This window comes from Bos mutus, chromosome X (genome assembly GCF_027580195.1).
Source record: "Bos mutus isolate GX-2022 chromosome X, NWIPB_WYAK_1.1, whole genome shotgun sequence".
Classification (NCBI taxonomy): Eukaryota; Metazoa; Chordata; class Mammalia; order Artiodactyla; family Bovidae; genus Bos; species Bos mutus.
Genome location: NC_091646.1, coordinates 108594977 through 108622961, shown reverse-complemented (window position 1 = coordinate 108622961; position 27985 = coordinate 108594977). Strand labels below are relative to the sequence as shown.

Genomic DNA, 27985 nt, shown 5'->3' with positions numbered 1-27985 from the left:
CTGAGTTAATTTTCAATTGACTCCTAAGATAACAGGGAAGCTTTAGGAGCCTAATTAAGCCATGTATTTACTCTAATTACTTTAGCTGCAGACTGCTAGGAAACAAAAGCAGCAAACAAACCTGCTCTGTGTGCAACACCCAGGCATTTGACAGTTGTTTTCTCCAGCAGAGATTTTGAGTAGCACAGAAGTTAAGCTGAGATGAAAAGCCATCATCTGCAAAGTGGTGGCTGCAGCTAGAAATCACAGGGCAGCCCTTTTTGCCTGAATAGTGTAGAAAACATCATTTATCATGCATCATTTTATTCATGTCCTAACACAGAGAAAGCAATCATCACTAGCATCATTTTTAATATCAAGGTAGCACCACATTTTTATCAACATAATTGGATGTTAGCTCACAAAGACTATAGAGTTAGTACTTAAAGAACAATTTATATATTGGGCAAGAATAATAGTGCTTTTATACTGCTTACTTTTTCCTCTTAGGCTTTATTCTCTTGAATAATGTCCATATTTAATGTAACAGTTTGCAAGCTAAGTAAATTCACACTTCTTTTATCCATTTTGATTTCAGTACAAGTGGAGTTTAGAAGACTGATGATCATGTGTATAAGGAAAAAAAGCAGATGAGGTTTTATTACTACTGACTACTCAATTCAGTCAAACAATTGTTTTCTTAAAACAGGATTCACAGGAAATTCCTTTTAAAGGCAAACCCCACTCAAGGCATATTTTTTCAATAGAAACTATTTCAAAGGTAGTGTGGCTGTATTTATCTGTTTACCTTAGTTTCTAAGTGTAAAATATCAGCTGAAGTGCTTGAGTTCTCCCCTCAGCTACTCTAGTAAACAAATAAGAAATATTATAGGTTTTATTACTTCTTATCTGTTGCTTTAAAAATCTGTGTTGGAGATTCTTGTTTCAGAGTCCAAACTTTACAGAAATTATGACACTTTCAGCTTTCTGGGGTAACTTGTCCTAAATATAAAAACAGAAAATTTTAGAGATAAGAATCTACAACCAAAGTAGAGTAGAACATTAAAAGCAACCATCTGGTAAGTTCAGGCTGAACACAAAGTCTCTCCATTTTGCCTGAACCATCTAGAGGTCTGTATCAGCTCTCTGCTTTATTTTGCCTATGGAAACCTGACCTAAACTAAACAACTATTCTATATCATTAAGTTGTCCAGGAAAATGAATGTTTAAATATATGTCAGACAAGCTACAGCACCTGGTGCAATTCAGTAATGATTGTCTCCTCCAGAGAGCTTCAGTACTAGAACAAGTTTTAGAACTGAAGAGATTTGGTTAACCCATGTAAAGGAAAAAACATTCTTCAAGCCATACATTCTCCTTACTCAAAAATACTAATATTGCCACATCCTCTCCCATTGTAGGAAACATACAAAGTAAAATCAATCCCTCTATAAAACATTTCATTACATCTCTAGTTCCATTCTGCTGCAGTCAAATAACACACTTTGGATACAAATAATCAGCATTCTTAAACTTTTACAGTAGTTGTCTAAAATTATTTTCATGCTTTTTTTTAAAATACATTGATAAGTCCGAAGGGTTCTCTCCTAGAGAATAATGTCTTGTTAACACGAAGTATTGCTTATTTGAGTGCTGCATAACATTTAACAAGTACAGATGCTCTCTTATAGTTTGTTGATATGAGAATAAATTGAGTTCTGTCTTCAAAATAGCACATAAGCTTAGATATGTGAATTTGTTTAAAAGAAGGTTAGAAGTGATCATGGTGAGATGTGTGTTTCAATATCTCCCTTCTCAACTGCACTACAGACCTCCTTATGTCAAATTTACACATCTTTCAAAACAGAAGAGAATGTAGTTTAAAAGTAATGGTTTTTCATCAGTAGACTGGGGGAAATTTGCAACAAATATGACAAAGTTTTAATATCTTTATTATGTAAACAAATCACACATTATAAGAAAAAAACACTAAGAATCCAACAACTAAGGAAGGCAAAGGACACAAAAAGACACTTTACAGAAGGTAATCTATTGTCCACAAATACATGTAAAAGTTTTAAATTCTCACTAGTATAAAACACTGCAAGTTAAAAAAAAAAACATGGAATACCATTTCACCCATCTTATCAGTAATTTTATTTAAAAAAGCAATATACAACTCTGGCAATCAGTGTGGTAATCAGGTAAACTGATATATTTTTGAAAAACAACACATGAGATTCATATATTCATATATTTCAACTCAGTAATTCCACTCCTCGGTTTCTACCCAAGAGAATAATTCTCAACATTAAAAAAAAATTTTATAGGTTCCAAGATGTTCCCTGCATCATTATTTCTAATATTGGAAAAAATGAAAACAATCTAAATACCTCAAACAGAGGGATGATTAAGTACATTAATATACAACTGCCTAGAATATTTTACTGCATTTTAAATGATGTTTAGGCTAATCTATAATCATATGGGCAAATGTTATCATGTAATGTTAAGTGAAAAAAAGATAAAATATTATATACATTGTAAGCATACCACTCTACGATAAAATTCTATAAAGACATGAGGATTTTTAAATCTACTATTCTCAGTATTTCCCAAATATTCAACATGCAGTTTAATGTTTTTCAATACATTTTAAAATGTCATTTGTTTTTTACTCAAAGCACTTTCAAATGCACTGCTTTGTTTTCAAAATACGTCTATCTAAAGCAAAACCGGTGCTTGTAAAGGCTTATGAAATATTATAACACCTATCATAAAAATCTCAAATGATTTTATTAATTATCATTTTGGTTATAAGAGTAGGGAATCTTCTACATAATGTGACCAAGCAGCTGAAACGTGGGTAGCAGCTCCAGTCAGAGTTCTGTCAGCATCCACTCTCCTCCTACTTCCAGCCTCTTTCAGAAATCACGGCTGCTCCTAGCACCTGTGAATATACTGTGTTTATAAACCGGTGGCAGCGGAGGGAATGATAATGGTTGTTTTTTTTTTTTTTTTTTGAGATAGCCAAAACCAAATCTTTTTTTCTCAAAATCGGAGCATCAAAAAGGAGCCATTCATCCAAATGTGTTTATTCTGTTTCTAACAGAGAACAAATTCTTAAGAGGGCAGGGTTGGGGGTTATTTTTTATGATGTATACCTTGCCTGGTTTACTGTTAGATTTTATAAATAATACGATTTGCAGCATCTACCCAAGGACAAAGGTGAACTGACATTCCATTCCCACATCCCACCCTCCCTCTCCAAAATCCCTCTTTGCAACTGCGGTCACTCCTTTGACATTTTAATGTAACATCAACCCATTGCCACCCTCAGGAAGCTGAAATCCTAGTAAAAGAGAGAGCAGGATAGAGAGATACTGAGAAACACTTCAGGAGGTTGCACTTACACTCCACATTCCAGCAGTTTGTCCAGAAACAGAGGAGGCAGTAGTTCTTATTTTCGTGGTGTCAAGCTGTACACTGAGATTCAGCAAAAAGCTTCCTTTCTTAACGTGAGGAATGTGAAATATATTCTAGGATATGTGTTAAGTATGATCCTTTGTTCTAGGTATGAGCTTTTCTTTTTCTAAAGTTTTTCGCTCTTGATCAAGCAAAGGGAAACAATATTATTTTGAAATTCTCTTAAAGGCGCCTTTCAAAGCCTCTCCCACGGGAAAAGATCACCACAGCTCAACACTGCTGTTTTTGAGTAAGAATCGAGTCCGATTTTTTTTTTCAACATGGCTGTATACTTTGCAGGCCCCCAAATTTGTGCTTTCATAGTCAGCATTAATCAAACAGCCAGAACCACCCTCTTTAGCCAACCTACGTTTCGTGGACTAAAAACGCACCCTGATGAAAGAGGAGGCTCATTTTGAAAACCTCGCTGTTATTTGTGTGCCCCACACCCGCGGGCTTTTATCAGGGCTGGAGCAGGCTCGCGAGTGCCTGCAGCGCGGTGGGCGGCAGGTCTGAGGGCCCTGGTCGTTAACACGTTTCCAGGGGTTGCCCACACTTTCTCCCGAGACTCTCGGCTCTCCGGGCGCGGTGGGAACTAGTGAACCAGACTGTGACAGAAAGAGAGAATTTATGTGAGGGACTGGAAGAAGAGAGGGCACCCGACACGGTCCCCGGGTCAGCGTGGCTCGGGGATTTGCACGAATTTATCAGTACCATTAACAGCTATTTGCAGAGGGTTGTTTACCGCCGAACGCGCGACAACCAGACAGCGGAGCCCACTCTGCGCCCCAAGCCACGCCTCCTTGCCCCTCAGCACCCCTCCTGCCCCCCAAACTAATTAATTCGAGGCGGTCTGCCTGCTAGGCCCTCCCATTGGCTCCCACCCCATCCAATGAGAATCTTGCAACAGTTTCACCTGGCTTCTACTTTCCAAATAAACAAACAAGCCGTCCCGGGACCCTGCCAGCTCTCCTCCCCGGCGCCGCCCGAGATCGTTGTGCTCCGCCCCCTCCCGCCACCTCTCGCCCCCTCCAGCCAATCGAGCCCGCCCGTGGTGCCCCCGCCCCGCCGCCGTCTCCGGCCGCTCTCTCCTCCGCCCCTCTCGAACTTCTCCTGATACTCCCCCCACCCCCAGTCCGTGCCTCCTTGGGGTCCTCGTTAGGACCAGCGTGGCCAAGGGCCCCGCCTCCTCCCGTAGGTCCTCCCGAGACCCACAGGCCGGGAGATTCTCCCAGAGGGTCTAGGAGGGGTTGGAGGCAGCCCCACCTCTCCGGCCGGCCACCCCCTCCCTCGCACACCTCCGCTGGCGGCGGCTCGCGCCCCTCTGCTGCGCTTGTAGCAGGAGCCGCAGCGGCCGCCGCGTGAGGCAGCGGTCACGTGTTGTTTTGCCCGCCGCCGCGCGCTTGGAGTGGAGTGGGCGGGTGCGCGGGCCTAGGGGGGGGGGGGCGGGCGGAGGGGGTAGACGGCCTCTTCCCCCAACTCTCCCGTCCCCGAGGCCCCCCCCCCCCCCGCCTTTCGCTCACCTTAAAACCCTCGTGCATCACCATGGCTAGTTGCTCCTTCGCTCGCGACCAAGCGACAAGGAGACTGCGAGCTGCAGTAGCGGCAACAGCGGCGGGTCTAGCTGCGGCGGCGACCACCCCATTTCTTTCCTCGGGAACCCCCACCGCACTCATTGGGACCGGGTCGTCTTGTCCGGGAGCCATGTGGCTCTCCACGGCCACTGGCTCCCGGTCAGACTCGGAGTCCGACGAGGAGGACCTTCCCGTCGGGGACGAAGTCTGCAAACGCGGCTACCTGCGGAAGCAGAAGCATGGGCACTGGCGCTACTTCGTGCTCAAACTCGAGACAGCCGACGCCCCAGCTCGGCTGGAATACTACGAAAATGCCAGGAAGTTCCGGCACAGTGTCCGCGCCGCGGCGGCTGCAGCGGCGGCGGCCGCCTCTGGCGCCACGGTCCCCGCGCTCATTGCACCGCGGCGCGTGATCACCCTGTACCAGTGCTTCTCGGTGAGCCAGCGGGCCGACGCAAGGTACCCACACCTCATTGCTCTTTTCACCCAAAACGAGTATTTCGCAATGGTGGCAGAGAATGAGTCGGAGCAAGAGAGCTGGTACTTGCTGCTCAGCCGCCTCATCCTCGAGAGCAAGCGCCGCCGCTGCGGCAGGCTCGGCGCGCAGCCGGAGGGAGAGCCGGCCGCGCTAGCAGCTGCAGCGGCGGCAGAGCCACCCTTCTACAAAGATGTGTGGCAAGTAATAGTCAAACCCAGGGGGCTGGGGCACCGAAAAGAGCTGAGCGGCGTGTTCCGGCTCTGTCTTACCGACGAGGAGGTTCTGTTTGTGAGGTTAAATACCGAAGTGGCCAGCGTGGTTGTCCAGCTCCTGAGCATCCGTCGCTGTGGGCACTCGGAGCAGTATTTCTTCTTGGAAGTCGGCAGGTCCACCGTCATCGGTCCGGGGGAGCTCTGGATGCAAGTGGATGACTGTGTCGTGGCCCAAAACATGCACGAGCTGTTTTTGGAGAAGATGAGAGCCTTGTGTGCAGACGAATACAGAGCCCGCTGCCGCAGCTACAGCATCAGCATCGGCGGCCACCTGTTAACCCTGCTGTCCACTAGGAGGCACCTGGACATGCTGCCGCTCGAGCCCGGCGGCTGGTTCCGAAGGTCCCGCTTTGAGCAGTTTTGCCACCTTCGGGCCATCGGTGACGGGGAAGACGAAATGCTCCTCGCCGGGCGCTACATAACACCCAGTGAGCCAGTGCCCCGCTCCAGACGAGGAAGACTACACCTGCCCAGAGGGCGCAGATCCAGGAGAGCGACTTCAGTGCCAGCCAGCTTTTTCCGCCGCGCCGCTCCCAGCCCTGTGCGCATCCGGTACCCTGCAGAAGCCCTCCACGACCGAGATCCCGTGTCTTCTGAAGCCTCTAGTTCTGGCTCTGGCAATTCAGGGGAAGAAGGCGGTCCTCAGCGCAAAGAGGATCAGGAAGAAAACGAAGGTGACTATATGCCCATGAACAACTGGGGCTCGGGAAATGGCCGGGGCTCAGGAAGTGGACAGGGTTCAAGTGGGCAAGGCTCCAGTAGCCAAAGCTCCGGGGGAAGTCAGTGCTCAGGCAGGGGGCATGGCTCCGGAGGTGGTCAGGGCTCAAGTAGCAGCCATGGCTCAAGTGGCAGCGGTTCCGGGGACCAGAGTGCAGGAGGAAACCAGTGCTCTGGGGATGGCCAGGGCACCGCTGGGCATGGCTCAGGCAGTGGCCAGGGAGCTGGAGGTGGGCATGGCTCAGGCCGTGACCAGGGAGCCGGAGATGGCCATGGCTCAGGCGGTGGCAAGAACTCTGGAGGGGGCAAAGGCTCAGGGAGTGGGAAGGGGCCTGAAGGCAATGGTGATCGTGGGAAATCTCTGAAGAAAAGATCCTACTTTGGCAAATTAACTCAAAGCAAGCAACAGCAAATGCCACCACCTCCGCCCCCTCCACCCCCACCAGGTGCAGCAACTGGTGGCAAAGGGAAGTCTGGGGGAAGGTTCCGACTTTATTTTTGTGCAGACAGAGGGGCCACAAAAGAACGCAAAGAAGCCAAAGAAGTGAAAGACACAGAGCCCCCAGAAGGTGCAGCTCGGGGTCCCCACAGAGCCAGAGCTTTTGATGAAGACGAGGATGATCCGTATGTGCCAATGAGGCCAGGCGTGGCTGCTCCTCTCGCAAGCTCCAGTGACTACATGCCCATGGCTCCTCAAAATGTCTCTGTGTCCAAAAAGCGCCACTCTCGATCACCTTTTGAAGATTCTAGAGGGTACATGATGATGTTTCCCAGAGTGAGCCCACCACCTGTGCCAAGTCCTCCAAAAGAACCTGATCCTGCTAAAGAGGACGACTCAAAGGACAATGACAGTGACAGTGACTATATGTTCATGGCCCCTGGAGCTGGTGCCATTCCTAAAAACCCCAGAAATCCTCAGGGAGGCTCTTCCTCCAAAAGTTGGAGCTCCTACTTCTCTCTGCCAAATCCTTTTCGGAGCTCCCCATTGGGACAGAGTGACCACAGTGAGTATGTACCAATGTTACCTGGAAAATTCCTAGGAAAGGGCCTAGAGAAGGAAGTCTCATCTAACAGAGGCCCCAAAGATACAGCTTCAAAGCCTTCAGTCAAAGGGTCTTTCTCAAAGCCTAGAGATGGGGGATCACCTTCCAAGCGTTCAGGTGACGGGCCCCCCAAGAACAAGGCTAAGAGACCTAATCGACTTCCTTTTATGACAAAAGGAAACAAAGTCAAGCCAAAACCACAAAAGCCCACACAGGAGCAGAGAGAAGCCGACAGCCCCAGGGGCTACGTCAACATTGACTTCCCTAAGAGAGGTTATAATATGCCAGATCCATGTCTTCAAAGACTTCCAGGTGTGTGGGGCATAATTGCCGACCCCAGACAGTTTGCCTTTTCCAATTACGTGAATGTTGAGTTCGGAGTGCCATTTCCAAATCCAGCAGACAACCTCTCAGATTTCTTCAGAGCTATCCCAGGTGCCAATCCCTTCTTTCTGGACGGTGCTACCGGGAGCAGTGCTAATAGGGAAGAAGGTGACTACATCGAAGTGATTTTCAACCCAGCGATGACACCAGCTGTGCCTTTTGCTGACAGTGCCATTCGCTACGATGCCGAAACTGGTCGCATCTACGTGGTCGACCCATTTTCTGAGTGCTGTATGAACATTTCTCTCTCCCCCAGCCGCTGCTCCGAACGACCACCTGTAGCGAGGCTGCTACTGCTAGAAGAGCTCGATCGAAGGCGCCCACAAAGCCGTTCGCAAAGTTTCTTTGCAGCCGCCAGAGCCGCCATCTCTGCTTTCCCTACAGACAGCCTCGAGAGAGACCTATCCGCCTCCTTCGCCGCGGCCGCGGCCGCCGTGCCAACCTTAGCCCTGGGCCGGGCTTTAGCCGCCGCCTCCGCTTTGGTCGCGGCTCCCGGCATCGGCGCAGCAGCCGCCGGCCTCGAGGCCGCCGCTGGATTTGACTCCGCCTCCGTCCGCTGGTTCCTACCTGTTGCCGATGCTGCTGGTGCCGCGGTCAGGGGGGCCCAAGACATTGCGGGTGGCTCGAACCCCAGACCCCCAAACCCATCAGCAGACCTGGCCGGAGGTGAGAACCGAGCCGGTGGGGCTGCTGCTGCAGTCGCCGCTGCGCCTCGATCACCTGGCCGCGGCCGGGTGCCCAGACCCCCAGAGCGAGAAGATTCTGACGACGACGACACGTACGTGAGAATGGACTTTGCAAGACGTGACAACGGGAAGTTCGACTCTCCCCAAAGAGGTTGGTGATTCTTTAATTCATTTCCCTGAAGTTAGTGGTGATTCCTTAATAAATCGATGTACTCCCCCTGTTACAGTGTTAGGAGTATGTTTCATTCACTGGTGCTTATTTAGAATGGAAAGTAGAATTCTGTTTTAATCATTCATTCATGTGAATCATTATTATATTAAAACTTAAATTTTAATATAGTAAGTTTCTTTACCTGGAAAGCTCTGATCATCGATTAAACATTGGTTCGACTTTTTAGAAGTAGTTTAAACGTAAGGATGTGTAACGTGATGCTTTCAGATAGCCTTTGATTTACGCAAACAGGACGTCGTTGTCCGTTGAATCCCATCAACTCATTTTCAAATCAACATGTAAAAGCTGCTTTTCTACAAATGACCACATTTAATTGCAGGTCATTTAATAAGAGCACTGGATATTAAGCAGTAATAATCAACCGTTAACCTTTGAGGGTTGATGAGCTTCTCAGAAAATTACTTTTTAAAAAAGCAGTCATGGTTATGTTGGTTTGCTGAGATTTACCAAGAAGGTTGAATCTCAGTTGTTAGTGTGAATGTCTGGCGGGAACCAAAGGTAAATAATCCAGAACAACAGGTAATTGAAAGAAGATGGTGTTTAACTCTGGAATGTGTTTTGGTGTTGATTTGTTTTGTTTTTACACAGGATAAATTGCCGGAAACCTTGAGAGTTCCTTTTCTATGTCACTAATAGTGACAGGCAAGTCATCTGCTGTGCCACATTTTCTTCATGTAATTCCCCCCCGCCCCGCCCCCACCAAAGAGGGTATGGTGACAACACAATAATGGGTATGACTATTTGTTTGAAAGGTTTAAAAACCATTTAAGATATCTAATTGGTGCATTTTCTGGGCAATTCAGTAAAGCAGGCTGGGGGCAGACCTGACCCCAGGGGCAGCTTACCCTGGAAGAGTGAAAGTTTTTTTTAAAGGGTTACTTTTCCAAAGGAAGAAATAAGAAAGAATAGGATCTGTCAGACTTGGAAATAAGACTTCAAGTAAATCTGTTGTATACATCTTGCAGTGTTGTTATCAGTGTCCCTGGAGATATCCTTGAGAAACTATCTTGGGAGATGATGTCTCCATAGTCTCCACTGCCTCCCCTCTTTACTGATATGTGCTTCTTTTCCAGGAAAGAGAAGGGATGGACCCCAGCAGTTTTCATTCCAGTAGTCAGTTTAGTGAAGATTCTTGCTTTGCTTGCTTTGTGGAATGCTTTTGTGATTGGATCTCTGCCCACTGTGCTTGATCAGGCAGAACAAGTCGGGGAATGATCACAACAGTCACCTAACAAGCTCCCTATTTAGTGCAGGTGTAGCCCTCCTCCCCTCTTTCCCCCTGCTTTAGAAAACTTGCCTTACAAAAACTCATGTTTGTAGCATGGACACATTAAGGAGTGATCATTAAAACGACAAAAGGATGCTTTGGCATGCCAAAGGATTCAATTCAGGTCTCCTTTAAATTGTGAGGGCCCCTGCCCCCCCCACACACACATGTGGGCACACACACACAATCATCAGCACTAACAGAACCATGCATTTAAAATATACAATTCTATTTCCAAGCATTTAATTCATACCAAGCTTTTCAAGAACAGATCTATTTTATTCTGTAAAGTACACCTGGAAATTGGTCTTAAGCCATTGTTTGAGCCTAACTGATATTGATGTGGGTGTTCCATAGCAATCTATGTCCCTGTGGTGCTTTGGAAAGGACAAGTTTTCATAGAGGTTTGTCTGTATTTTCCACTACTCTTTGTTTCAGCAAAGATGAAAATTAGTGAAAATTTCTTGTTCCTTAAATAAATCCTGTCTTCCCAAATATTATCTAGATCATGAAATAATTAACATTTATTTTAGCATAGGTTACTGATTTATGAATAACTTCAAATAACTTTGTAGCTATTCTGGAGGCTAATGTTCTGTAAACGTGTTGTTCCTTGAGGAAATTCCTAACTTTATGGAGCAAGGAGGCTGTATCTCAAAGGGATGTAAGTGATTAGGTTAAAACAAGAGAGCGAATGTGAAAGGACTTTGTGCCTTTAAAGCACTTTGCAAATATAAGATATTTTAATTTTGTCGTTGGATTAACAAACATTGACGTTTCAACAATTTCAACAGGTGATTTAGTTTCTTGCAAAAATGATTGGTCCTGAGATTGATTAAGGCACATTATTTGCTGAGATATATAAAAGGAAGGATATATAGAAAGAAACTGAAGGAAATTACTTTTACTACCACCTTAATGCAAATTGATATGGTGGAATGTTGTCTGTGAAGGGTTAAGAACAAGCTGGCTGATTATGATCATTTTGTGACTATAAAGCTGTAGAATAGTTTTCACCCATTTCTGATCGTGCTTCACCTTCCTAACAAAATTAAAAAAAAAAATCACTTTAGAAAATAACAAAAATGCTTTGACAAAGAAACAAAAGCACAGTCTTCATTAGGAGTTAGGTATCTCTCGGGGTAATTTTAATTTTTGCAAATGCTTAAAACAGTGCCTGACACGTAGTAAGTGTTACACATGAATTATTATGCAACTAATGCAACTACTGTCATTGTTGTTACTGTTGTTGTTGTTATTACATTTAGAAAAAACACGAAGCTAAAGTTCTGTGTCCCCAAATCCCACTTTTAAGTTTTCACTTAAAATGGTTTACATGCTTGTTCAGAATTGGCATCTTTATAGTTGGGATCTGTTTTTAACTTAAGTGAAATGAAGGGAGCCCATAAGGCAGTGAGACAGCTTTGTTCATATAACACAAAATTAACATGTAATCTCATTTACCCACAAGTCATATTGCATGTAAGTAAGTACTTCAAAGCCATTTGTTTAAGACACTTGGAACCACCCAGAAATATAAACTGGACTTGACTTTTTAATAAATGAAATAATTTAAGAAGTGTGAAGTCCTCAGATTTTAAACACATGGGTTATAAGTATTAACATTTATAAGGAGAATGCAGTTTTTTTATATGGTTATTCTGGCTCTTGATTTATGAATGCATTTTTACTTCTTTTACTGTTGTATCTGATGGAGAATTCATAGTTTGAAGTTAGTTAAGGTTAAAAAATTTCACTGATTTTCCATTCCAAAGATGAGAAGGTAAGAGCAGCTCTCAGAGGGGTGAGAGAATTGGGCAAATTAGTAATGTTATAATAGTACTTGGTATTAAAAAGCAAAAAAAAAAAAGCTGTATTAATTACCTTTTGAAATTTTAGTCCTTGTTATTAACACGTAGGAGGTATAAGCTTCTTTTCAGTGTACCACTGCCAAATCCTCTTGATATAAATTATGGATGCTGAGAGCAAATTTTTTGTTTATTGGACTTATTTATCATACATTACTAGAGTTAAATCTCTGCATAGCAGAGATTTCTCAGTCACCATTGTTGGGTCACTTACTTTAGACAACATTCATCCGCACCAAAAAAAAAAAAAGGACAGTTATTTGGAGTAGAGGTATTTGATCTATAACAATTAAAGAGGATTTCATTCTATTAAAGTTAACTAAAGCTATTGGCAATCATTATTTATGTGGATTCATTCTATTTTTGAGTAATGCATCCCAGGTGATTTTGGAATATTGGTTACTCACTAGCAAAGTATCCTCTTTAAACAAGGACTAGCACACATGCATCAATACTCAAATAAGATCTCTTGCTTTCTTTTCCTCCCCCTAATTACCAAACATGAACTAAGAGGCTTCAGAGTCATTGACAGGAAACTATTTGTGAAACAAACTCTTTGAGTGACCCCCAAGTTTTCATGTTGAAATAGGTGAGGATAACCAGTGTAGAGAGAAATCGGGCATCTTGTGTGTGATTTAAAAGGGATCATTGTTAACTTGTTTATGGAGGAAATGCTTTACAGTTGCCTACTGCCTTATAATTTGCAAAGCATATTTACATTCATTATTTTACTGGGGGATAGTAGGTACTGGAACTGAAGCCGGTGTTAAGAACTTTCCCATTGTCGAAGAGGTAAGTGGCAGAGCAGAAAATCAAACCCATACATAAGATTTATTTTTTTAATTTTTTAATTATTATTTTTGTTTTACAGTATTGTATTGGTTTTGCCATACATCAACATGCATCCGCCACGGGTGTACACGTGTTCCCCATCCTGAACCCCCCTCCCACCTCCCTCCCCATACCATCCCTCTGGGTCATCCCAGTGCACCAGCCCCAAGCTTCCTGTACATATGATTTCAAGTCCAGTGCTCCACCCAGCATACCACACTGCCCTTTCATCAGATGTTCAATCTGCTATTTTCCTATTGATGAAGATTATGATATAGGCAAGGTTGGGGAAATTTCCAAGTTTTCTTGAATTTGATAGTATCCAATTTGCTTGTAAGTAATTCATTCAGAGTGTTATAATTGTGAGCCATCCACCAGAGATTGGATCATTTTCATTACATTGAACTGTTTATAGCTTTGGAATAAAAGAATAGAACTTGTATTGGAATTGAAGGTTTTAAATCTGATTGCAGGAGGAGTTTGCTCATCTTTACCTCCCAAACACAAATATTCTGTGTATCTATTTGGATTTCACAGAAACACTGAAAGGAATAAACTTTCTTAATTTAACAGAATAAACTTCTGTTAATGGTCCTTTCCTTAAGTAAAGTCACCTGTGTGTGGTTTTTCCAAATAATCCATTGACATTTGCCAGTTATTGCCCAAATTTTTTCAATTCCTTTTTGTCCATATGTATAAAATCTGATATTCTAGTCGGCACCATCATGGTGCAAACAAAACACAGAATAAGATGAGACAGGTGGGGAAAAAAGCATTGTAGTAAGAGATGCTCTTCATTTGTTTAAAACTCAAATTTGTTCTTGGCAGTCAGGGAAGAAGATTTTAGAAGCCTCGAAAATCAAATCCTTTCCTAGGGACATAAAAACCTTTGTTTAAAAATAAATTCATTTTGCTTAGCACCGTTTTTAAAAATGCTTTACGACTATGTAAAAATAGCTCAGACATTTTATTGGCAGTATTGGAAAATAACTTTTGTAAAATGCTTAATTAAAGCCTGCAGTATGTTTTTTCTAAGAGGTGCTGCCAGGCTCGAAGATGGTGAAGATCATTTGCTGGAAAACACTGCGTGGTCCTGAGTGAGAAATGAGAGATGAAAAAGGCTACATTTTATAATAATGAAATGAATACAGCACACTCAGTTTTTATCACAACTATCAGATTGCTAATTTTAAGGCTACTGATAAAAATTGCCAAGACAATAGGTTCACCATATGACATTAAATGCCTTCCCTAGCAATTCTGCATTGGTTATTGGTTGTTCAGCAACAGGTCTTAGATCTTCATCTTCTTTTTCAGATGTTAGGCTGCACACTTGAGAAATAGGGATTTTTAAAGTTTTTTTTTTTTTTAATTTAGACCTATATCCTAGTTCAGATTTGCATTCTTTTAGAGGGTACCTTACTATTTCTGACTAATTCCTTTTAGAATTAATGAAAATGTGTACTGAAATATTTAGTGAAATGAGAAAGTTATTGCACTTTTCCTCTAGCTTCCTGACACCCCCTTTCTTATGGGTGGTTTTCTATGAGTCTTACCCTCGATAATTTCAGGAAAACATGCCTTTCCTAGCCTCTCTCTGGCAGTAAAGGTGAGGCCACTCTCCTTTCCACGAGGAGTTCCACAAGGAAAGGGAGGCCCTCAGAGGGGAAGACTGCTTTCCTGAGAAGTTGCTGCTCCTAGTTCACAGCCTGCCTGTGCTCAGCTCACAGGAACAGCATTGCTTGCCTGCCCTGGTCTCGCTTGTTGGCACACAGGCAGCTGGGCTGGTGTTTAAAGCAGTTTTCATGGTTGGATTGACCACACTATGTTTGGTGCTAGCCAGATCTTCTGGGTTTACTGAATATCCAATTCCCCATAAATTGTAGTCACTTTAGTTTTCACAATTTATATCATTTGCCTCTCTATGATTACTAATTTGTTACTTGTAGACTTGAAACTTAGAGAATATCAATGAAGACTGTCTCTAAATTCACCTTGAAAATGATTCACACCTGCACCCATGGTGCCTTTGAAAGTCTGACCAATAAATATGGTTTTAAACTCCTGCTGCTGCTTTTTCCTTTTTTTTTTTTCTTTTTTTGGCCACACCATGTGGCTTGTGAGATCTTAATTCCTTGACCAGCGATCGAACTCGTGCCCACGGCAATGAAAGCATGAAATTTTAACTACTGAACTACCAAGGAATTCCCACTCCTGCTTTTTCATAAGTTATGCCTCTGTCCTCACCCTCAGACCTCCCCAACCCCACCCACTACTGCCACCCATGAAGGACTTAATTGTGGCTGTGACTCTGACCATAGTTTCTACTGCCACCCTGGCCCTGTTATTACAGCTGCTTGAATTTAGGAGACCCTATTCTTACTGCTATGGCTTGAAGAGATCTTTTCCTGGAGTCTCGTATTGAAACTTCGAACCTGTCTCCCCACAGAAATGATGTTATACACGACCGTCGGGTGCAGTCAAAATCGTTCCCCTCTCAGTTTGGGATCTGCTTGAGTGGACGAACCTACGAACCTGTCCACTATTTATTTATGACATTGTTTTCACAGGATAATTTATTTTGAGTTTCAACTGAACAGTGAGCCCTGGAATATGGCTCTTGTAAATCAGAGACTGCCTGTATTAGAATTCCAGTAACTTGCATTCCTCGAGTCTTCAGTAACTAGGCAGCAGCGTGAAGTGGCCTGAGTGTGTATTGGGAGGTAGTGGAGAAGCTGACCTGCGATGAAAATCCTGTAGCTGATCCCCAAATAGTTGGTATCCGGATGATCAAGACCTGAATGAGCATGCATAAGTGGTCCAGGGCCTGCTTTCAAATGGCAGGTGTGAAGCTATTGAACTGACCTTTGAGGAGATGGAGGTTTACAAGCATCATTCATTTTCCTTAACAGATTCTTTTGAGTATTCCATCACAAAACCATTGCCAGTTAAGGGAGAAGCATATTTGAGCTTCTAATCTATGAAGGAGACAACAGTCTGTTATGATTGGTGTTGTAAAGACTAGCAGCAGTTATTGCTAGTTTTCACCCTTGAGGGACAGCACTTCAATTAAGCTCTTTAGAGTCATCTTCCTACGTATTTACAGGGCATAGAAAGATGTGATGATCTGTTTCTTATTGGTGGAAAAAAAATCTACATATAAGCCAGAGGCAATGCTAAGCTAAGTAATATAACTGTATTATTATACACTCATCTTTGGGTTAAATGCTTCCATTTTCTCATTTACTTTGTTCATCTTCAGTGCTTATTGTTGCCCCTGCTTGTTTGTGATCACCAGTTGACCATGGGGATGGATAGCATGTTGTCTAATAAAATTTTCAAAAGAACTTGAATTGTTTCTTTAGTTCTAGGAAGATTGGAAGTAAGATAACTGAGGCCATGGGATTGGGGAGAGTGGAAAAAGAATTAGAGACTAACTGGATGTATTGTTATTTGGGCTTCTCTGGGCAGGGGAACCACTGCTCCTTTGGACTTCAGGCAGTAGTAGAAGCATGTTTGAGATTCATATGAAGAGACCTGGAATGCCCTGGAGGAACTGCCTACATTGTTCACCCTACACATTTGTGGGAGTATTGATGTCATGTGTGTTTTATCAGTATATTAAAGATTAATGGTCAGGTTTATATAATTATAAAAACAGAGAGAAACATTTGCTGCATTTGTTTTTGAGAAGAAAATGATATCTGTCAGATTTGGGGGGCCATGAATAGGAAAATGTTTTGACCCATCAGAGTCCATTGAGGTTTTCTCCCTTCTGGAGAAGGGGTGAAATTAACTTGTCATTAAAAAGACTTTGCTTAATCAGAAAGTTAGAATACCTGATACAGTAATTATTTATAACCCATCAGTCTCAAGTGGAAGTAATACATCAAAATCAGATCACGTTATTAAAAGCATCACCATTTACCTTCCTGGTGGTGAAATGATATCACAATGAACAGGAAACAGAACTCAGATATGACTGTCAGCCCTTTGATTCATTTTGCAGACTGTTTCTGATGGAGTGTTAATCCCAAATTGCTTTCCTTTGCCAGCCAGCAAGCTTCTGGGTTATTTCTTATGGTGTTCTTTGAAATGTTCTTGGGGAATGTAAACTCATTTTAATATTGACCTAAGTAAAACAGGATTATACAGGTAAATCTGTGGCTCAAGTTCCCACAATGCATTTCAAAAGCAAATTAAATTATTTTTGGATTATCTTGTTTTTGATAGCATTATTTCTTTCTACTGGCAAGGCTAATCAAGAGTTGACGAATATATTTTGTAAAGTAAACTTGAAATCACACCATTATTTGCTAGTTTTTAGTATGTTATCAAGCATTCACTCAATGCTGGTGTGTAGGTGTCATAGGAAAGCAATTGAAATATGAATCAAATTTTTATTAGAATCCCTGTCACTTTTAAAAAAGTAAAGAAAGAAAGCTCTAATAGGAACAAATGCCCCTAATTTCAGGCTTAGTGTAATGTTGTTGGGGTAGTCAGATGGAGCTTAATTTGTATGTTTCTAGGAAAACACTAGTGAAATACAGGGAGTAGTAAGAAATCTCCTTTAAAGCATAGTCAGTATACTATGTATGAACGTTTTTATATTAAAACAAAGCAAACCAAATTAGGTACAGTACCTTTCTAACCTTAAACTTCTGTTAAAAACCTCTAGCTGACAGTAGCTTCAAAATTCTGTAATGCTAGTAGAGTCTAATTTTGCAGCAGATAACTGAGCATGGACCATCATGGTTAACCTCTACTGATCACACCTTTCATCGCATGTAAACTTGATAAATACATAGAGTCTAAAATTTCCTAAGCCCACTGCTGACAGGAAAACAATATCTTTCCTAATCTACGGTGTTAATTAAAAATTTTTTTCACATGGAGGAACAGCCCTATAGAGTAAATCATGATGAATGGCCATAAGTAGGTGGGAGGGGAGTGGAGAGCTTTGATGCTGTATGGAGATGCAAGTGGTTACATTTTGAAAACCTCTGATGAAAGAGTGAATAGTTAACATGTGTCAGTTCAGTTCAGTTGCTCAGTCAGGTCTGGCTTTGTGACCCCTGTTTTAACACCAGATCTTGTACTAGCAGCCTACTTTGGGGGATGCTTTCCATGGATTCTTTTAGGTCAGCTATAATGAAATGGAATATTTGGTTCTTCAGTGTGACCTGGTCTTAACACTCACATCCCGTAATCAATTTGCTGACCATTTATCCCCATCCCTTCTGCAATCCAGCACCTTCCTCAGTATACCGGACACCCTTCCTCTGCTCCACTCCCAATTATATACCCTCTCAATAAGCAAAAGGCCAAGAGAGTAATACCAGAACTTTTTCTTCTTCTTTTGTTTTAGACAGATGGAGATTTCATTCAAATCTCCTTTGCAGGTATGACCTTGCTCTTTTAGATGAAATCCTGGTGGCTCAGACAGTAAGAGAATCTTCTTGCAGTGCAGGAGACCTGGGTTCAATCCCTGGGTCGGGAAGATCCCCTGGAGAAGGGAATGGCAACCCACTCCAGTGTTCTTGCCTGGAGAATTCCATGGACAGGGGAGCTTGGCGGGCTATAGTCTACGGGGTCGCAGAGTCAGACACGACTGAGAGACTAACACTTTAGTGATTGAATCTGGAGACTAGCACCAAGGCTGTGCTTGAATCATTTGACTCATGCCACATAACTGGTTAAGGCATAATCAAACATGTGAGAGAAGAAAAAGCTTCTCTTTGTCCACCCAGTGCCAGGCTGACTTGCTGGCCTCACTGGGAGAAAGTAGAGCAGTGCATGCACATTGACAAAGCTGCTATCCACTGGAAAATTCAGAGTGAAGCCTGGGGGCAAAAGGAGTAACTGCCCTTAGGTCTTTGTCGGGCTTGTGCTGGTGTTTGTCATAGGCATTCAGCCTAGTTACGTATGTCCTGGCCAAGGAAGTGTCCTCAATATGGTTCTCAAAACTACTAGTTCAATTTTGTTTTAGAACAGGGTGGGGGTAAAAGTGCTTCAAGTTTAATCCTGAAAGTAACATTTATTCTGTCATCTTTTATTTTTTTCCTAGAGTGATTACATTGCCACAAAAAATTTAGAAGAAACGTGATGCTTATGGAATTTCATCTTTGTCTACTCCAGATCTGCCTAAAAGAGAATTCACAGGCTTCTGAATAGAAAGCAACCTGAATTTCTAAAAGCCTACAAGTGGATGCTGGCAGTTGAATAATCTTAACACAGATCATTCTTAGTGCTGCCTTATAGATCCAATGATTTTGAATTAAGAAATTCACTCTACTTTGTTTTTATTTTCTAATTTCCATCTCTAATGTGTCATTTTGAAAGGAAACAAATGTATAAAAGTGAACATCTCACAACTTGCTCCTTCTTAAGAATGTTACTGACCTATGAATAAATGTGGCCAATACCAATTTTACTAATGTATAATACTTAGATTTAGTTTTGAGGTTGAAAACCCTTGAAATAAGAGGAGATAAAGAAGGTTATCTTCCTGAGAAGGTAGGTATGATCTGGAATCTTTCTGAGTAGTATGTATACAAAACTTTTCTTGATCAAAGACTTAAACCTCAACTAGACTGATATCTGAATGAGACATTTCTAATATTTTAAATGCAGGACCAAAGGGCAGATTATCTCAGTTTTGTTCATGAACAGAACTGCAACTTTCTGTCCACATTCAATGTTAACTAATATCTTGACTGAACTTTGCCAACGTTATAAAGACAGAACTGGAGAACAGAGGATCTGTTTCTTCATATACAATACTGTGATGTTCTGCTTGCAAATTGATTGAACATTTCCAAAACCATTATTTTTAAAAAAATTTTTAAAACCTACATTTTCCCCCTAAATGAAGCAAAGTTCTTCAGAAAGTCTCTCCACAAAGACCCCCTCTGCCACTCTGGGCCTCCCCCTTTCACCCTCCATTCCCCCCCTCTTTCTGGTTCTTTCCTTGACACACTTTCCCTCCTATGCCCAGGGCTCCTATAAAGAGATCAGTTTCCCATATTCAAGAAATTAGTGTGTACAAAGCAATCAGTATTCTGACCAAAACTTAAGCCAAAAGGAACCTCTTATAAGGTTTTGTTTCCCTTTGGATAACAAGACTATATAAGATGAACAGAATTAAAAAAAAAAAAAAAAGAATCAGAGCAAGCTCCCCTTCCTATTTTTGCTTGTCTCTGATGGAAACTGTATTAAGATTTTAGGAACCTGGACCTTTGAGAACATGACACTAACAGGTGGTGATCACAGAGGAAAGGTACAAAGGTCTTGAAGCTTGCTTAGAGCTTTGTTACGTGGTGGCACACAAATCACAACTTGTTGTACCATCACTGGCAAACCTCATCACCGATGGGTGTGAGTGTAATAACTGTGTGAGTGCTAACGTGTGTGCACACATTCGTGTACCTGTGTACATGTGATTGTAGATGTACCTGTTGTGCATAACTCTGTTTTAAAAAAAAATTGCTTCACATTTGATGTGCAACTTTGAAGTAGTGTAGTATTTACCTGAAGTTTTCTGCCACTCGGTTCTGATGTCTTTGAACGTGTACTTCAATCGTCAAGCAGGCTTCTAGTACATGTGTTGCTACACTAACTTTTCTGAAAAACCGAGTTGACTTCTATTATTCTTCCTTGCCTGTCAACCAAGGGGTTGGGGTGGGGGCTCTTTTCTTGTTTGTTCCCTTGTGAGTGGTGCTGAGGAGAGGATGTGGCTGCAGTACCAATCACTACTCCAGTTACTGGTCACTGCTAGGGCATCAGTCTCACCAGTTCCTTCAGACTCTTCGCTTTTTCCCAACCTAATCAAAGAAATGCAGTGTGGCTTTTGTTCATTATGGTAACAATGCAGTCTTTAGGCAGCCTTTCTCAAGCCTTCTCTCACCATTTTATTTTTCAAGTTACGTCATAATCGTTCAGAATTGTGGAAAGAAAAGATTATTCGGGGGGAAAATGCTTTCTTGCTTTATTTGCATATTAGGTTCAGAGGCTGCCGACAGGGTACAGCACAGACGTAACACTTGCTGAATAAATGAAGGGGAAACCTCATACACAACAGTACACATAGTAACAGGTACAAATAGTCACAGGTACAGCATAACAAATATGCAATCTTATGACACAACTTCTTAGTTTACAGACACAACTAATTTATTCAGTATTGTGCTGGAAGAATCTTTTTAGAGTCAGTGTACCAACATATCACTTACCTTTCAGCTACGAGTTTATGCTGCTGTTAAGAAAAACCAATGATGGAACGATTTTTTGTGACCTCTCCACTTTATTTGGTATCAGACATAGTTAACTTGGTCAGTAAAAACTAAAATGTTCCAGTTCCAACAGTTCATTAATTTGCTCTTTCTGCTTTCACAGATCTGCTTTGAGTTGCTCTGGCTTTGTCTTCCTTTGTAAATACTCTTCTATTCCTTTTTTCTTTGTAAGCATCTCATTTGCAGTTTGGGGAGACAACCTTGCAACTCTGTATAGTGTTTATATATATATCTGACTTGCCTTTCCATAGAGCTACTCGCAATAAATGTGTTCATGAATGTTATTTGTGTGGAGATTCATTTTTTTAATGAATACTGTTATCTCGACCTGTTGTTTAGTTGCTCAGTCATGTGCAACTCTTTTGCGACCCCATAGACCAGAGCCCGCCAGGCTCCTCTCTCCATAGAATTTCCCAGGCAAGAATATGGGAATGGGTTGCCATTTTCTTCTCCAGGGGACCTACCTGACCCAGGGATTGAACCCCCATCTCCTCTGTCTCCTTCATTGCAGGTGGATTCTTTACCACTGCTCCACCTGGGAAGCCCATTGCTTCCAGTACTTCATTTTAAATATATTTTTTTCTGCCCCATTAAGAATTGACTGCATTTTTCAGAATAAAGCAGTTGGGATAACTGAGGGTTTGGGTTAAAGTTACTATGCCTCAAAACTGGAGGCTTTTTAATAGTTAGTACCTCAAGTGTTCATTCTCCAAATGTGGAGGTAATGCCACGTGGCATGTGGGTTTAGTTGCCTGACCAGAGACTGAACTTGTGCCTCCGGCAGTGGAAGCACAGACTACCAGGGAAGTCTCCAGTGTAGAACTTGAATTTTCATGTCAATTCTGATAATGTATGAATCCTAAGTAGAAGAGACAGGTCAATAAGGTTAAGGTAAGCAGTTACAGTTTTTTTTCATCTTCTCTTGTTACTTACTCATGCCCTTTAAATGACTCCCTTTTCATTTACTTATTTTTAACCACTGGGAAGGCGAATATGAGTACATGGAAAATACACCAGTGAACAGGCAAAAAACGTTTCTGCATCAATGAATGAATTGAATGTCAAGAATATATTAGCACATTTATTGTCAGCCTAATCAGAAGCCAAAGGTTTAACGGAACACTAGACAAATGATTACCTCCTTGCTTGCTCAAGGATCAGTGCGGGAAAGGGGGATTGGTGGAGTCGGATGGACTACAGGGTAGGAAGCAGTTCCCACATCATGTGCATAATCTACAAGCTACATGGGTTGTGTTTGTGGACAATAAAGTTCAATGTACAGCTTGACTTGATGTACCTGAGCAGTTGTGTGTAAAAGAATATCACCTTGGGAATGCACAGACTGCCTTTATCATTAGAAAATGTCCACAACAGAGATTATCTTAAAAATATGTAATGTGTATCTGTGCATGCATGTGTGCTAAGTCGCTTCAGTCATGTCCAACTCTGTGCGACCCTATAGATTGTAGCCCACCAGGCTCCTCTGTCCACAGGATTTTCCAGGCAAGAATACTAGAGTGGGTTGCCATTTCCTTCTCCAGGGGATCTTCCCAACCCAGGGATGGAACCCCTGTCTCTTAAGTCTCCTGCATTGGCAGACAAGTTCTTTACCACTGGGAAGCTGTGGGTATGCATCCATGTGAAGTCGCTTCAGTCAAGTCTGACTCTCTGAGACCCTATGGACTGTAGTCTGCCAGGGTCCTCTCTCCATGGGATTCTCCAAGCAAGAATACTGGAGTGGATTGCCATTTTCTACTCCAGGGGATCTTCCTGACCCAGGGATCAAACCCATGTCTCTTATCTCTGGCATTGGCAGGTTCTTGACCACTAGTGCCACCTGGGAAGCCCGTATGTGTGTATATGTATGTGTATATCTACACACCTACATAGATATATAGGAACTCTAATCCTCTCTTCAAGGGAAGCAATCTGTATTTATCATGGCATAGCCCAGAGATATTTTTTCATCCCAAACAGCCCCTCAGAAACAGGCACATCTGTGCTTTTTAGTCTATATAATCATTGTATACTCATTTGGTGATTCACATTTTAATGGAACTTGGATTCCTGGAACAGTAGGCATAGTCAGTGTGGCTGCTTTGACAATCAAAAGAACCTGACAGCTGGAAAGATTTACATTGAAGAGTATGTGAACAGAACTTTAGCGTCTCCACTCCCTTAATCACATATAGCAGCCACATGCTAACTATAGAATGTGAAGGGATACTGTTTCTTTAAAGCATAAAACCTATTCAGAAGACTTGTCAGGTAAAACATGCCTAAGTACGCACTAATTAAGCACCTCCAGTGACTGCTTAGAAAAATATTACTAGGTGCTAATTGACCCCAAAGGGCATCTTGGAAATGCACCAAAATGCTTTTTTAAATGTTTTGAACTCAAGGCAGAACCTGGAAAATGTGAGTATGGCTATATGGGTCAACCAAATCATGGCCCCTAATTTATAAAATGTGCAAAAGAAATTATGCAAAATTAATGTACAGAATGAGGCTAAACTGTATTCTGTTTTAGAAAAACCAATACATTTTTCCTCTAAGACATGCATTTTAATGGTTGCTGGTTTTCAGGCAGCTACCTTAAGTCCCAGTTTGCTGCTTAAGTGTACTTCAGAGATAAGAAATGCAACTGAGCTGTACAAAATGAGACAAATTTCCCTCCTGTCTCTTGTGAATGATAAATGCTAAAGCAATTAGGAACCACTGTTGCATGCTACATTGGAATTTGTCAGTAACATCAGTGCTGTGCTATATAAATGGGGAAAACTTATTTAGAATAAAGTCCTAAGAATTTAGCAGGAGACAACTGATTTAACTTAAATATTGTGTCCATCGAACTGAAACAGAAACAATCCCCTCCTTGACATTTCTTGTTTTGTTTTTTTCTTTTTTTAATAGAGGTGTAATTGACATGTAACACCATGTTTCAGGTATACAATGTAATTATTCAACATTGGCATACACTATTACCATAATAAGTATAGTTACCATCTGTTGCCATACAAAGTTACAAATTTTTTTCTTGCCATGAGAACTTTTAAGATTTATTCTCTTAGCAACTTTCAAATCAGAACTACAGTACTGATTATAAGTCATCTGTAATGCTGTACATTACATCCTCATGATTTATTTTATAACTGGAAACTTGTACCTGTTGACCCCCTTCACTTATTTCACCCATCCTCCATCCCCTGTCCCCCAATAACCACCTTTTTGTTTTCTATATCTGTGGATTTTGTTTTCTTTGTTCATTTGTTTTGCTTTTCAGATTCTACATATAAGTGAGACCACATGTCATTTTTTCTGTCTGACTTATTTCACTTGGCATAATACCCTCAAGGTTCATCCATGTTGCTGTAAATGGCAAGATTTTATTCTTTTTGTGACCGAGCAATATTCCATTGTACATATATACCACAACTTCTTTATTCATCCATTGATGGATACTTAGATTGTTTTCAAATCTTGACTATTTGGTAAGTAATGTTGCAATGGACATAAGGGTGCATATATCTTTTCAAATTAGTATGAATTTTTTGGGTAAATACTAGAAGTGGAATTGTTGGATTTTATGGCAGTTTTAAGTTTTCTGAGGAACTTCGGTACATTTTTTTTAGTGGCTATACCGATTTATATTTCTACCAACAGTGACCTAACGTTCTCTTTTCTCCACACCCTCACCAGCACTTGTTATTTCTTGGCTTTCTGATGATAGTCATTCTGTCAAGTGTGAGGAAATATATCATTTTTTTTTTTGGATCTGCATTGACCTGATGATTAGTAATATTGAGCATCTTTTAATGTACCCATTGACTGTCTTTTTTTGGGGGAAATGTCTATTCATATCCTCTGTGCATTTTTAAAATCAGATTGTTTTGGGATATTTTTTGTTTGGTTTTGTTTTGTTTTGTTTGCTATTGAGTTGTGCAGTTTTTTATATTTTGGATATTAATTCCTTATTGGATATATGATTTTCAAATATATTCTTCCATTCAGTAGGTTGCCTGTTCATTTTGTTAATGATTTGAGTTTTTAATCTCAGAATATGCATTATAAGGTGTTCTGTTTCACTGGCAGTTACCTGAAATATCATTTCAGTAACAAAATGAGCAAGAAAACACTGAAATGGGAAGGAAATTCTTAAGTGTGTACAGAAAAATGTGATGCCCACAGTTCATTCTATATTTCCATATTTGTAACTCCCAAGAAGTTTTTCAACATTTTTGTGCTTTCTACAACATTTCAGGGAATTGAATGCATGTTTGCCATTTAAAATATATCTATGCTTAAACTTTTCTTATTGTTTTAACTTTCTCAGAAGCATTTTGGGAACCACCTTTCCAACCTTGCCTTTTTATTATGTTTTTTTCCTCTTTATATGAAGATTATGCTCATTCTGGGATGACAGGAGGTGATGGTGCTTAGTACTGAGAATTATAGCTAAATATCTCACATTACACAGTAGATATACTTCATATAAGATATAGAAACTGCAAAAACTTATTTTTTTGCAAGACTACCATGTCTTTCGTAGAAGCACAACAATGACAATAGGTCAACATTCTAATTGTCAAGGGTTTCAGTTGGTTACTTTACGTCTTAGAAAACTATAGTTGACTCTTGCTTTGTTTGTATAGAGTTGATATTCTGGAAATAGGTTTAGAACTACAGGGGATCTTAGACATGCTATAGACCAAGCCCTATGACCTTTCCAAATAATTCTCTTTTCATCCACTTTTCTCCCTTGGAGAAGTTATTTTAACCATCTTTCCTAGCTATTAAAGTCCTGATAAGAGGTCTAGTGGAATAGGATATAAGGATTGGGATTGGAAAGATTTCTTCTTAGTCTAGAGTTCTATGACACATGGTACATGAAAACATTGACAGTTTGCTATGTAGGACTTGAAAGGAGGGTTTCACTCCTCCTTCCCTGCTTTCATACTCCTCACCCCCACTAAGAAATGTGTTCATTCACCAGTAGTGCTCACAATATTTCACTTTGTGTAATCAAAGCCTAAAACCATTTTTGTTCTATTTTTCCCACTTATGATAAAGTGAAACTCTGTATTACTAGAGTTCATGAAAATAATATCTGAAACTCCAATTGTTAAGTCACAGCTGAGACAAAAGACCAGGCTATCCTAATAAAATATTCATAAGAGGTAACAGATGACCCTACATTTAAAGGCCTATGTGCCATATAGTAAACAAAATCCTCTACAAAGATCTAGGCCTGCTGTTGTAATAAATATTTACCCTGTGCTGGCACCAAGTAATTGTAAATAATAAGATATTAAGACTTCTACTTCTGACCAAGGTGGACCATATTTAATCTCCCACTTGAACAACCAAAGAAAGAACCTCAGAATATGAAACAAGGGGTTTCAAGACACTACATATCAAGTAATAAAGAACAGTGATCCCTAAGAGGGCGAAACAAACTTGATAAGACCTACATCTGCCCTGTCTTATTGCCTTCAGAACAATTTCAGGCCATGGAGCTGGGTCATGGATAATCTAAGCCAATTCCTTGAATTAAAGATATGGACCTCTAACTCCAAGGAGGCCAGTGTGGCTATGATTCATGGGATAGACAAGACAAAAGATAAACAGGATCCAAATTATTAAAATCAGATATAAAGGAGAGGCATTACTACTAATGTTACAGAGATAAAAATGACTATAAAAGAATGTGTGTTTTTCACTCAGTCATGTCTGACTCTCTGCAACCCCATGGACGATGGCCTGCCAGACTCCTCTGTCTACAGAATTTTCCAGGCAAGGATACTGGAATGGGTTGCCATTTCCTTCTCCAGGACATCTTCCCAACCCAGGGATCGAACCCAGGTCTCTTGCACTGCAGGCAGATGTTTTACCATCTGAGCTACTAGGGAAGCCCATCTACAAAAGAATACTATGAGCAATTGTATGTGAATAAATTAGACACATCAATTGGAACAAATATACTTCTAGAACACAAACCACCAAAACTGACAATAAATAATGAAAAAACTGAATAGATATAACAAGTAAAAAGATAGAACAATTAATTTAAAAACTTCCCACATATAAAACCCTAGAACAAGATAACTGGTGAATTCTACCAAATATATAAAGAAGAATTAATACCAATCATTCACAAAATTTCTCCCCCCAAAATTGAAGAGGCAAAACTTTTCAACTCATTCCATGAGGCTAAAACTTCATAGATACCAAAACAAGAGACACATGATGAAAAAACTACAGAGCAATATTCCTTATGAATATAGACAAAAAAACCTCAAAAAAGAACAATAAATGCCACTAGCAAATCCAATTAAGCAACATATAAAAAGCACAGGACCAGATAGCTTCACTGGTGAAGTCTACCAAACTTTTAAGGAAGCATTAACAAAACCTTGGCCAAACTCCTCCAAAAAAATTGAAGAGGAAGGAACACTTCCTATATCATTCTATGAGGTCAGTAATATGCTGAGAAGACATTGTAAGAAAACTACAGATTCAGATTCTTATGAATATTGGTATAAAAATATCCTCAACAAAATACTAGCAAAACAAATTCAAAAGCATCTTAAAAGAATTATATACCATAATCAAGTGGGATTTCTACTGGAATGTAAAGTTGGTTTGACATATTAAAATTCATCAATGTGATACACATAATTAATAGAATGAAGGAAAAAACCCACATGATTATCTCAATTGATGCATAAAAATCATTTGACAATATTCAACAACTGTTCATGATAAAAACACTCACTAGCTAGGAATAGAAAGGAAGTTTCTTACCCTGACACAGGGTATCTATGAAAAACCCCAGCTAACATCACACTTAATGGTGAAAGACTGAAACTTTTCCCATTAGATTAGGTACAACAAGATG

At 41.0% G+C, this 27985-nt stretch overlaps 1 protein-coding gene and 1 long non-coding RNA gene across 4 annotated transcripts; one reads left to right on the top strand and one right to left on the bottom strand.

Moving 5' to 3' along the window:
• Window positions 1-1877: 1877 nt before the first annotated feature.
• Window positions 1878-5099, bottom strand: LOC138986378 (uncharacterized). 3 transcript variants are annotated; one of them, XR_011463215.1, is made up of 3 exons: window positions 4968-5099; window positions 3393-4052; window positions 1878-2929 (listed from the first exon to the last, which is right to left on the bottom strand). It is a non-coding gene; the product is annotated as an uncharacterized lncRNA (long non-coding RNA). The 3 variants fall into 3 exon arrangements; XR_011463216.1 differs by lacking the exon at window positions 4968-5099 and adding an exon at window positions 4743-4868; XR_011463217.1 differs by lacking the exon at window positions 4968-5099 and adding an exon at window positions 4361-4446.
• On the top strand, window positions 4968-21390 carry IRS4 (insulin receptor substrate 4). The gene is made up of 2 exons (XM_070365931.1): window positions 4968-8749; window positions 18864-21390. Exons 1-2 carry the CDS (start codon window positions 4990-4992, stop codon window positions 18866-18868), a joined length of 3765 nt encoding a protein of 1254 aa, XP_070222032.1. The 5' UTR covers window positions 4968-4989; the 3' UTR covers window positions 18869-21390.
• The last annotated feature ends 6595 nt before the right edge of the window (window positions 21391-27985 follow it).